Here is an 11,776-nt window from a genome sequence, read left to right as displayed (position 1 = left end):
CCCGACCACGCGCCCCGTGGGGGCGGGGGGCCGGAAGGGCGCGGCCGGAGGCGCGGTGGGCGGAGCCGCTGGAGGGGGCGTGTCCTCGAGGAGGAGGGGACAAGATGGCCGCCCGGGCCGCTCGGAGGACCTGAGAGGCGGTGGCGGAGGCCCCGCCCCCCGGCGGGAGGGCCGCTCTGTGCGCGCCCGCTCTATGATGCTTGCGCGCGTCCCCCGCGCGCCGCGCCGCGGGCGGGGCGGGTCTCCGGGATTCCAAGGGCTCGGTTACGGAAGAAGCGCAGCGCCGGCTGGGGAGGGGGCTGGATGCGCGCGCACCCGGGGGGAGGCCGCTGCTGCCCGGAGCAGGAGGAGGGGGAGAGCGCGGCGGGCGGCAGCGGCGCTGGCGGCGGCTCCGCCATCGAGCAGGGGGGCCCGGGCTGCGCGCTCGCCCCGTCCCCGGTGAGCGGCGCGCGCAGGGAGGGCGCGCGGGGCGGCGGCCGTGGCCGGGGGCGGTGGAAGCCGGCGGGCCGGGGCGGCGGCGGCGGCGGCGTCTGTGGCCGTGGCCGGGGCCGGGGCCGTGGCCGGGGACGGGGCCGGGGCCGGGGCCGGGGCCGCGGCCGTCCCCCGAGCGGCGGCGGCGGCCTTGGCGGCGACGGCGGCGGCGGAGGCGGCGGAGGAGGCGGCGGCGGCGCCCCCCGGCGGGAGCCGGTCCCTTTCCCGTCGGGGAGCGCGGGGCCAGGGCCCCGGGGACCCCGGGCCGCGGAGAGCGGGAAGAGGATGGACTGCCCGGCCCTCCCCCCCGGATGGAAGAAGGAGGAAGTGATCCGAAAATCTGGGCTCAGCGCCGGCAAGAGCGATGTCTACTACTTCAGGTACCGCCTTGGGGGGCGGCGGGGTCAGCCCGGGGTCGGGGAGTCGAGCTCTGACCTGGGTAGGGGGGTGTCAGCAGGACAGCGGATGGGCCCCTGGGCGGGCCCGCCCGGTGATCGGAGGGGCCCGGGCCCTTGGCTGAGAGGTGACCTCCCACCCCAACCCCCCAGTGCAGTGACAGTCACAGCGTCCGAATGATACGAGCCCCTTAGAGGGCGTCTTCATGGGGTAGGGTCCCGGGGAGTGATGGTTTGAGGGGGGAGGAAAACAGGGTTATACTGCCAGGGATGACTGGTCCACCGAAGGGTTAAAAGAAGGTGCAATTCATCGAAACTATAAAACCAGCCACTGTTGGCTGCCGTCCCAAGCCCGTCCCAGATTCATCATCGCAGTGTTTAATCACGCACACGTGGAAGAAAGGAGCCATCTATGACAGTAAACCAGGTTTTAGTTACTGTGTTGGGATCCCCGGGGCAGTGTCATACAAAGTCACCATTGGGGATGCCGGTAGTTTTCTTAGAACCGCCCTTGTTGTTGCAGAATTGACTCTCCTTTGGAAGCAGAAAACTGTGGTCAGTTTTCAGGCTCCTGGACCAGAGTGTGTCCCCCCAGGGGACATTTGGCACTGTCTGGGGACGTTTTTGGTTGTCACACCATGGAAGGGGGTTGCTGCTGACATGTAATGGGTAGAGACCAGGGATGCTGCTAAACATTCTGTAATACACAGGGCAGCCTTCACTGCAAAGAATTAACCGGCCCAAAATGTCACAAGTGCGGGATTGAGAAATCTTGGTCCGAACGATGAAAGGTTTTCAGCTTGATCCTGTGGTCATGCTGTCCGTGTCGGTAGTTTGATGACCCAGTAAGCTCAGGACAGGGTCTGTGGCTCTTGATACCAGTGGAATTTTCTTAACAAATTTGCTAACTTTTCTTATAAACTGTCCCATTTCTAGAAGAGAACATGAACATGTTATACTCAGTGGCTGGGAGAGCAGCGTTTGTGGGTTCATTGAGTCATTTTCAGGGACTATACAGAGGTGTTGGAGTAGTTGTCATCTGCCATTTAACCATCAGAGTGTGTTAGGAAGGATTTCCTGTTTTCTGACATCAAGTAGGTTTGATTCATTACCCTTGGGGAAAAGTGTGTGTGTGTGTGTATTATAATACACACACACACACACATGCACACACAAAATACCATGTTTATGAATTGAGAATACTCTTAAATAGATTTAAGAGGTTAAAAAATCGGTACATGTATATGTGCATACGTGTACTTGTATACATACATCCAAGTATCACTACTGGCATAAAATGTAAATACAAACACATTCCTGATGATTGCTCAAATATATGGATGAAGAATTTTAGTAGAATTATTTCACCTATTGAAGTAAAAAAATGACAGTGGTGTTATTAGTTTGTTTTGACGTTTAATCTGAGACCACTCATCTTGAAATCTTAAATGATGCTTAGAAAGCTTATTTTAAACATCCAAAGGCGCTAATCGTGTTTGTATTTCCCCATCAGTACATATTAAATTATACTTGGGTAATACTGTTACTTTGGAGCAAATTGCTACTCGTCTCAGGCTCACTTGTCTCCTCAGGCTCACTTGTCTCCTGTCGTGCTTTTCACGATTGTTCATCTTTGCAGAGTCTTCCGTTAACAGTGCCTTTTGTTTTCTTTCTGATCGAGTAGCTTGCCTACACTTCTTCAGGGAAGTCTGTTTTGACGTCTTGTAGCCAGCGATGTTTGACAAGAATATTCCGTGTCTGGGATTGACCTCCTTGAGGAATGGGTGACTAGTCTGTTCTCAGTAGAGCATCTTCAGCTTTGAATTTCACCCCTTTTGACTTTTTCCTGGGATATGCTTTGTTTGGTTTTGGGATGATGTATTCAAACTAACTTGGTTCTTGTAGAGCTTTTTTTGTTGCAGTTCTTGCAGCAGCTGGAAAAGTTATTTCAAAAAGGCAGATTGCCGTAGCGCTCACCTTTGTGTATGGGTGTGTCGTCAATTTTTGATGTTAAGTTTTTAATATTAATAGATTATTTTATGATAGAAAAACTGATATAATCAATTTGAAAGTCTCTTTATGAGACAGTGCAGAATGATGTGCTATTTTTTGTCTGTGCCAAATGAAAACACACATCGGACAGATTTGTGCCCCATGCACTTAGTTCAGGGCTGGAGGGAGTGTTGTCTGTCGTCGGTTGTCTGCCTACAAAGCCCGGTTACACTATAGGATTTCCTTCTGAGAGGTTACGAGGCAGGAGGACCCAGACGGTGTGATGTGACGCCTGTGATACAGTGCTTCCTCTGACTTTGACTTCTGCTTTCAATGATGGATGACGGAAGTTACCTACTCATGTTAAAGGTGAACACGTAGGGCTTCCTTGCCGGTCCAGTGGTTAAGACACTGCCCTTCCACTGCAGGTGGCCTGCCTTCCATCCCCGGTCGGGGAGCTCAGATCCTACATGCTGCATGGCGTGGCAAATAAAAAAAAGAGCGGACACACTATTTTTCAATCCACAGTGTCAGGGCTTTGTATATTAGCATCCCTGTATACACGCCACTCATTAAAAAGCCAACAGCTCGCCCAGTTCTGGCCATTGTCTGTTAATATGCAGGTTGCGTTAACTCTTCCCGTTGGTGACTATGAACACCTGCACACAGTTGTTCGCACAGATTCTAATAATGCTAACTCCTGATTTAGCTTGCCCCTGGGGAGATTAAACAAATCTGTGCCTGTTAACCGAGGGTGTGTCTTACACTTATTAATCGGACTTAAATTAAGCTCATTTGAGAAAGCCTCAAATTTTGATAGAATTTTTCTTTTTTTTCCTCTTTCCTGAGATTGCCAGGTTCTAATAGGAAGGTGTGCCTCTGGTTGCCAGTTAAGCAGTATAGTTATGTCTTCTGTCAGGATTACTGGTAGTGCTGGGGCAGTTTGTATATTATCATCCAAAGTTTGTTTTCTAAAAGGGTGTGGCTTGATCAAGTGTTGGATCTATTGGTAGAGTTTCTGAAAAAGTTCATTGCCATCATATGAGCCGATTATTTCAATGATACTTTTCTTACTGGTCCACTTGATTCCTGTCATTTCTAGCTTTTGGTTCTGTGCACTTGCAGATTTGTATTTTTTGAAATACCGTTTTCCTGGGCAAAGGAACCTTTTAGTAGCTGCCTTATGCCTTTTTGAAAATCAGTTGTCTTTCTGTGAGCTCTGTATCAATATCTTGTTGGGTTCTAGACTACTGGTTGTAAGTAGGTTAAAGGCCTGAGAGTCAGGGTAAACAGCTACAGCTGCTGCCATAAAGTATGATCTAGTTGGGTATTGGAAACAAAATAGTAACCGTTTTTGACTCTTGTATCAAATTATGATGCATTTACACCTGATCACTTCTCTGAAAAGATAAAATAGAACCAGAGGACATTTGAAATAATCACCAGGGAGTAGGTGCGTGATGAAAGACTAAAGAGATTTCACCTTGATCTGGAAAGAAGAGGACTCAGAGGCAATATAATTGAGAGCTTTAAGTCATGAGTGAGATATTGAAGGTAGGAGTCTCTAGGGAAGGCAGCAGGGCCCGGGGTGGAGAGGTCTGGAGTTAGTACCCACCTCTGCAGTTACCGACGCAGCCTTGAGCATGTCACTTATTTCCCAGGGCTGTGGTTTCTCCGTTTATGACGTGGATAGTGTGATTGTACCTGTGCCTCAATAGTGGGCTCAATTCTAGAGCAGTCAGATAAATTTATAGCTCTCTTAAAACTTTGCAAACATTTAAGGACTAATTAGAGGAAAATTAACTCATTAACTCAAGTTCATTAACTCAAGTTGTATGGACTGAACATATAAATAGGTTTTAAAAAGTTGGCATATCTCATTTGTTGTGAAAGGCTGGTATGCTCTTTGAAGCCATGAATTCTGAATCATTGAGGATGTCAAAGTTCAAATAGGGCCTGTCTGTCTTTTTTTTTTTGTCTTAAAAATATAGACTCTTCTGCACAGTCTTTGTAGAAGAGTCTTGGAAAAAACTAGCTCAGTGGACCACGGGTCACATTTGTTAATTGAAGTCTCGTTGGTGTTCAGTGCACTGTCATTTGTAATGTTTTCTTTCTGGTCATCACCATGGAGTTAAATGTGGCGTCTCCTGTATTACTGTCTTGTTCATTTGCCTAGAACGTGTCTTCCTCCCCACTCCCCAGACATAGTGCTAAACACACAGATGCCAAATAAGTGTTTACCCATTGACATGACACTTAAAACTTTGTGAAACAAGGCTTAAAGGACTTCCTTGCCTTTGCTTTGTTACTATGCTGTACGGTTATCTACATTTTACAGGTGGGGAGTTAGGCCAGGGAAGCTAAGTGCTGCTTGAGGTACTGCTAGAAGGTGCAGGGTTAGAATCCTGACCTGGGTGCTTCAACCCCCTACAACTCGAAACCACCCTGCACTGCTGCTGCCTCGAGAGATCCCGAGCTGTATGCTCAAGCATTGCGACTTGGGCTTCCCTGGTGGCTTAGCCTGTAAAGAATCTGCCCGAAATGCAGGGAGATGTGAGTTCGATCCCTGGGTTGGGAAGATCCTCTGGAGAAGGGAATGGCAACCTACTCCAGTATTCTTGGAGAATTCTATGGAGAATTCCATAGGTAGGAGTCTAGTGGGCTACAGTCCGTGGGGTCACAAAGAGTCCGACTGGACTGAGCAACTAACACTTTCACTTTCAAGTATTGCAAACATCTCATGCTTAATTTACTTTGTTAAGCTTGGTGTACACTAAACTAACGTATTTATTTACTGTTATGCCTGCATCCTGAAGTTGACAAGGGGTACATTTTAAATCCTATTTTGTAGTGAAGCCATTGAACCAAAAGAATCTTCCAAGTTCTATGTAATATCGAAGGGGAAAAAAGTGGAAAAATTGTGATAAATTAAGCAAAAAGCTTTGTTTCTTTCAGAGTTGAGACACAGTTGAAACAAACTACAGACCAATTTTTTTTAAAAGCATTTTTTTCTTGGGTAATAGAAGTGACCATTTTGTTAAGAAATATTTCTTTCTCTTTTTCTTGTTCACCCTAGGATTGCCCCTCTTAGTTATCAGATATTCCGATAGGCAACACATTACCTAAGGAGCATTTTAAAAGCTTTCACTTAAATTGGAAGAAATCACATTGTAACTTGCAGGCTCAGTGTGGTTTATGAGGTAGTTTTATATAGTTCCTGCAAAAAGCTTTGTTAGTTTCTTTCAGAATTGAGACCCAGTTGAAATGTACTACAGATTAAAAAAAAAAAAAATCCTTTAGCGGGAGAAAGAAACAATATGCAATATTTATTAAATGCTTATTGCATAATTGAAAGTTTGCCTTGCTTTTAGTTTCTTGATAATGCTTCTTATCAAACTAATGTTAGCTTTTTCTGATTGAAGCCTGGATCCAGAAATAACGTAGAAATATAGAGCCTAAGTATGGTGGAAATTGTGCTCGGATACTTCTTTCTTAGCTGTACCATCACATCTTTTTGTGACGCGCTAGAGGGATTTTTGTTAGGTTGCAGCCTTACCATCTGTCCTGCATCTGATTTTTAGAGTCTGACATGCAAAGTCTCACCTGCCAGGAGGCTCATAATACCTGTAATGAAGGAAATACTTAGCTGAAAAGGAACTGATACACATACATTCTAAAAATAAATCTCTAACAGAAATTGATATATGATCTTTTTTCAGATTGGTTTTAAAATTTCACTTGGGAGATTTAGTCACTATTTTTTTCATAATTTAATTGGTGAAACAAGCAGGCGATTTGCAAAGTTGATGGTGACTGTTTTGTTTTTGTTTTACACTTTATAGTGGGACTAATAAAGATTCATAAACTTTAGCTTGTGTTTGAGGTTTCTCAGACCTGCAGGATGAATTAGAAATAAATCATCAGCTCTTTTTTCATGCACTTACTGTTTGACTTGATAGAAATTCCCCTTGCAGCTCTTGTCTCTTGGTCTTTTGTTGGTGTTTGCCATTGCCACTAAGGAATAACTAGAAATTGAAAATGAATTTTAACTTAATTTACTTCCTAAAAACTAACACTTCTCAAGGAAGGAGAATAGAACTATGAAATAGGGTAAAATTTGAATAATATATGTGTATCTTTTGATTTTGCCTTATCTTACTACAAATTCAAACTTATTTGTTTGGAAACTGAACTATATATAAGCAGTTTAAGTAAATGCAAATGATAGTAAATGTAATTTAAAATTAGATCCTAAAATCGAGTACTTATCATTTGTCAGGAACAATTATTAGTGATTTACAAATGTTAGAAAGAAAAGCATCATCCTCTTTGATTTTTGAATAATGTATCTTGGAATTGTTTTCTTTTTATACTGGAAGGATCCATAGATTAAAACAAAGATGAATGTCCTTAGAATTATTTTTAACATGTATGCAGTGATGTATGTATCTCTTAAAAAAAAAGAAAGATCTTTTTTGGAGGCCCCTAGCAGAAATGGGCAATATAATACAAAAGTGGACATATGAAATACATGTTGCAACTTTTTACTCTTAGATACTACAGACTGTAAATTTACTATGTCAGATTACCATAGCAGTTTCTAAATGCTTTCTTTTCACTTCCGTCCTTACTTAAATACTGTGTTTGAAGTAGGTCTGTCCATAAACTCACTTGCATAGGCTTGGCTTAATAGAAAAGTAGGGACTCTGAATCAGAAGACTGGGACTTGAGTCTTGCTTTACTGTTTTCACATGGACAGATTTTTAAACTTCTGTAAGCTTCCAATTCGTCATCTATAAATTAGGGATAAGAATTCTGCTTCATGGAATTTTTTGAGATTAAATAAAAATACGTGTAAGGCATCCAGCATATATAGTAGGTGGTCAGATCAGTAAAATATTAGTTCCTTTCTCTTCGCTTAATTACCCAACATAAATAGAAGTATGTGCTTGTTGATGACGTGAAGATTCCCAATATTTTATTGTATTTTGAAATGTCAGGGTAGAGCTTAGGTTATACATGTTCATAAGAGTTTTTAAAAAATATTCCATAGTTCCCCCTGATTATAAAAATAACCCATGTTCAGTGTGGAAAATTGGAAAGATATTGAAGAGTATATAAAGAGAAATGACTGTCTTTATATAGTTCTAAAGAGAATCACTGTTAGTATTTTGATATAATATTTTGACTTTCATCCTGCTTCCTGGTTATGTTTGCCTGTGCACACACATAGACACACACACACCCCCACACACGTATTTATGTTCTTTTATAGTTCCTTTCATTTTGGAGGAATCCATAGATTAAAGCAAGGATAGTTAGTGTTAGTCGCTTAGTTGTTTCCGACTTTTTTGAGCCCGTGGACTGTATAGCCTGCCAGGCTTCTCTGTCTTCGGAATTCTCCAGGCAGGAATACCGGGGTGGGTTGTCATGCCCTCCTCCAGGGGATCTTCTCAACCCAGGGATCAAATCCAGGTTTCCCACTTTGCATGCTGATTCTTTACCATCCGAGCCACCAGGGAATAAATGAACTTAAAATTCTTTTTAACACGTATACACTGGTATGTGCATTTCTTTTAAACAGCCTTTCCCAGGGACCCTTAGCCTCTTTTTAAAAGAATAGTTTGTTTTTTGGGTGTTCTTATCTGCTAAGTCATGTCATTCGTGTCCGACTCTGTGCAACTCCATAGACGGCAGCTCGCCAGGCTCCCCCGTCCCTGGGATTCTCCAGGCAAGAACATTGGAGTGGGTTGCCATTTCCTTCTCCAATGCATGAAAGTGAAAAGTGAAAGTGAAGTCGCTCAGTTGTGTCCGACTCTTCGTGACCCCATGGACTGCAGCCTACCAGGCTCCTCCATCCATGGGATTTTCCAGGCAAGAGTACTGGAGTGGGGTGCCATTGCCTTCTCCGAGTTTAAAGAAAGTAACCAGTGTTTTTCCTTTTTCAGAAAGCGAATGCTTATGGCAGTGGGATGAGATTTTGGGAGAATTCTACATCCATTCATTCATTTTTTAAATTTTTTAGTGGCCCACCCTGACTTTTTAACTGTTTTCTTAACCATGATACAGAGATAATAGAATTTGCTACCAGTCATATACTCTTTGCAAATAATTCTTATTAAATACTAGTTTATGGAATGATTGGTACAGAATTCAAATTCTACTGAAGATCTTTCATACCATTTAAAATTGTGTGGTGATTCCTTAATTACTTAAGTTGAAGGAAAACATGGAATGTTGTCACATCTTAAGAGTAACCAGATTGTTAATATAATAAATATAATAAATAAATATAATAAATTGTTAATATAATAAATAAATAAATAATAAATATAATAAATAAATAATAATAAATAAATATAACAATAAATTGTTAAATACTAAATATAATAATAAATATAAATAATATAATATAATAAAATAAATAATAAATAAAAAAATATAATAAAATATAATAAATATATAATAAGTAAATATAATAAATTGTTAATATAATAAAATAATAAATTGTTAATATAATAAATAAATATAATAAATTTTTTCCTTACTGATACTTTAATTCTCCACCCAAAACCCCACCCCAACAGTTAGGGAAATTATTTCATGCTTAAATTTACTTGCCTAGGCTTTTCATATTTTTAAAAAACTGCTTTTTGGTTTTTAGGGGGAATTACTCAGCCTGTATTCTTTAATGTTTATATTTTAAAATTGTTATTATAGAACATTTCAAACATACATAGAAATAGAATTAAATAAAAAACTACCAAGTATCCAGTTAACAGTTGTCACCCTTGTTTCATCCATACTCAAATCTACTACCCCTGACTCAGCCTTCATTGTTTTGAAGCACATTTGACATTCTGTCATTTCATTTGTTAAATAACTACACTTCAATATGCTATTTAGAGAAGGCAGTGGCACCCCACTCCAGTACTCTTGCCTGGAAAATCGCATGGACAGAGGAGCCTGGTAGGGTGCAGTCCATGGGGTCGCGAAGAGTCAGACACGACTGAGCGACTTCACTTTCACTTTTCATTTTCATGTATCAGAGGAGGAAATGGCAACCCGCTCCAGTGTTCTTGCCTGGAGAATCCCAGGGACGGGGGAGCCTGGTGGGCTGCTGTCTATGGGGTCGCACAGAGTGAGACATGACTGAAGCGACTTAGCAGCAGCAGCAATATGCTATTTGTGAAGATAGAATTTTAACTTGTAGAAGTTTTACAGCTATACAGAGCTCAGTATTTCAAACTAGAATACAAGAGATGCCAGCAGGCAATTCATGATTATTTACGTAATTGCTGTTGTTCATACTTTGTTCTATTAAGGTGTTATGGAAGAGGCATAGGATGGACTGGGCTTCCCTGGTGGCTCAGTGGTAAAGAATCCGCTTGCCAGTGCATGAGACAGAGTTCAGTCCCAGGGTCAGGAAGATCCCCTGGAGAAGGACATGGCAACCCCCTCTGGTATTCTTGCCTAGGCCCATTGGCAGAGGAGCCTGGTGGACTGCAGTCCATGGGGTTGCAAAAGAGTCTGACACCACTCAGCCACTAAACAACAGTGAGGTGGATTAGTGTTTCTGGACTCTTGGGAATTCGGGGTGGCGACATGAATGCTGGACCAAGCGAAAGACGTGGTTTGTATAGGGCTGAAGAGCGAGATCATTCAGCCTGTTGGTTCAGCACAGACTTGAATAAACCAGTGTGGCAGGGGCAAAAGTCACTGGGTAAGAGAAGTGCAGAGTAGGGTTGAAAGGTTAGGAGAAGATTAAATGAAAAAGAATCTCAGATGCAGGGCTGAGATGTTTGGCTCCCTTTTGCTATTGGGTTGAAGTCCGTTGAAGGCTTTTAAACTGGACCTGGGGTGATGGTGGTATTTGAGGAAGAGCAATCTGGAAGGTTTAGGAGGCAAAGAGACCAGTGAGTAGAAAATCAGCCTATTGTAGTGGTTGAGATTTGAGGTGATGAAGACTTGATTTAGGCAGTGGCAGTGGAAATGGAGAAGGAAATGGCAAGCCACTCCAATGTTCTTGCCTGGAGAATCCCAGGGATGGGGGAGCCTGGTGGGCTGCCGTCTGTGGGGTCGGACACGACTGAAGTGCCTTAGCAGCAGCAGCAGCGGCAGTGGAAATGGAAGAGGAAGGATGGATTCAAAGGTGATTACGAAGGAATTGGATTTTGTAATTGATCAGAGATAGGAGATGATAAGTAGGATACTAAGTAGGTAACTTCTGCCTGGGGCAGACTGTAGAGTCGGGCTGAGGATGGTTGATTTTAGGAAAGACCTACCCCTAAAGTTTGGGAGGAAAGGAGTCGAGGGGGGGCTGGGGGCTGACTTTAGATAGATTTTCCTGTGTGTGTGTCATGTGGTTTTTGGGGAAAAAATGGTATATATATTTTCAAATTAATTGGTTTGGCAGTTTTCTGATTGTGCCGAGGTACAAAAAGATCATTTTAATTTCAGAGTTTTAGTATTAGCTAAAATTTGACTTCTGGAGACGATTGTTGTTTCAAGTTAGAGAAATCTTTCTTTCAATACTTACACTTTTGTAAGTAACACGTAAACTTGAATACTTAAAGGGATTAAAAAAAATAGAAAGTTGATTATTTCTTTATTCTCAGCCTTTTCCATTGCTGTGGCTTATAGGATTCTTCTTATCCTCCGAAAAGCCTTTCCTGAAGTTACTGGAGAGTGGCGAGCCTTGGATCTTGGTCTTGAGCCCCGACCTAACTGCGTGACCATCCACAGCGTCCTTTGCTGTCTCAGGCCAGTCCGTCTTCCTCGGCTCTGGTTGCTGCCGTCCCCACAGGTCATCCTGGTGCGGACTGGTTTGAAGAGATACTGTGTTTGCTCAGACCTCTGGGCTCCTCACAATGGTTTCACTGAAGCATCATGATTATCCGTGTTCCAGAGTAACATGA

General features: G+C 43.1%; 1 protein-coding gene across 1 annotated transcript in view; it reads left to right on the top strand.

Annotated features, from left to right (window-relative positions):
- Positions 1 to 238: 238 nt before the first annotated feature.
- MBD2 (methyl-CpG binding domain protein 2) overlaps positions 239 to 11,776 on the top strand; it is a 67,984-nt gene continuing 56,446 nt past the window's right edge. Inside the window, exon 1 of the mRNA XM_014479427.2 lies at positions 239 to 851. Within this exon, the coding sequence (XP_014334913.2) occupies positions 304 to 851 (548 nt within the window). The 5' untranslated portion in view covers positions 239 to 303. The remainder of the gene's footprint in view (positions 852 to 11,776) is intronic.

This window comes from Bos mutus, chromosome 24 (genome assembly GCF_027580195.1).
Source record: "Bos mutus isolate GX-2022 chromosome 24, NWIPB_WYAK_1.1, whole genome shotgun sequence".
Classification (NCBI taxonomy): Eukaryota; Metazoa; Chordata; class Mammalia; order Artiodactyla; family Bovidae; genus Bos; species Bos mutus.
The sequence above is the reverse complement of the archived record's forward strand: the minus strand, read 5'-3'. Positions and strand labels throughout refer to the sequence as shown.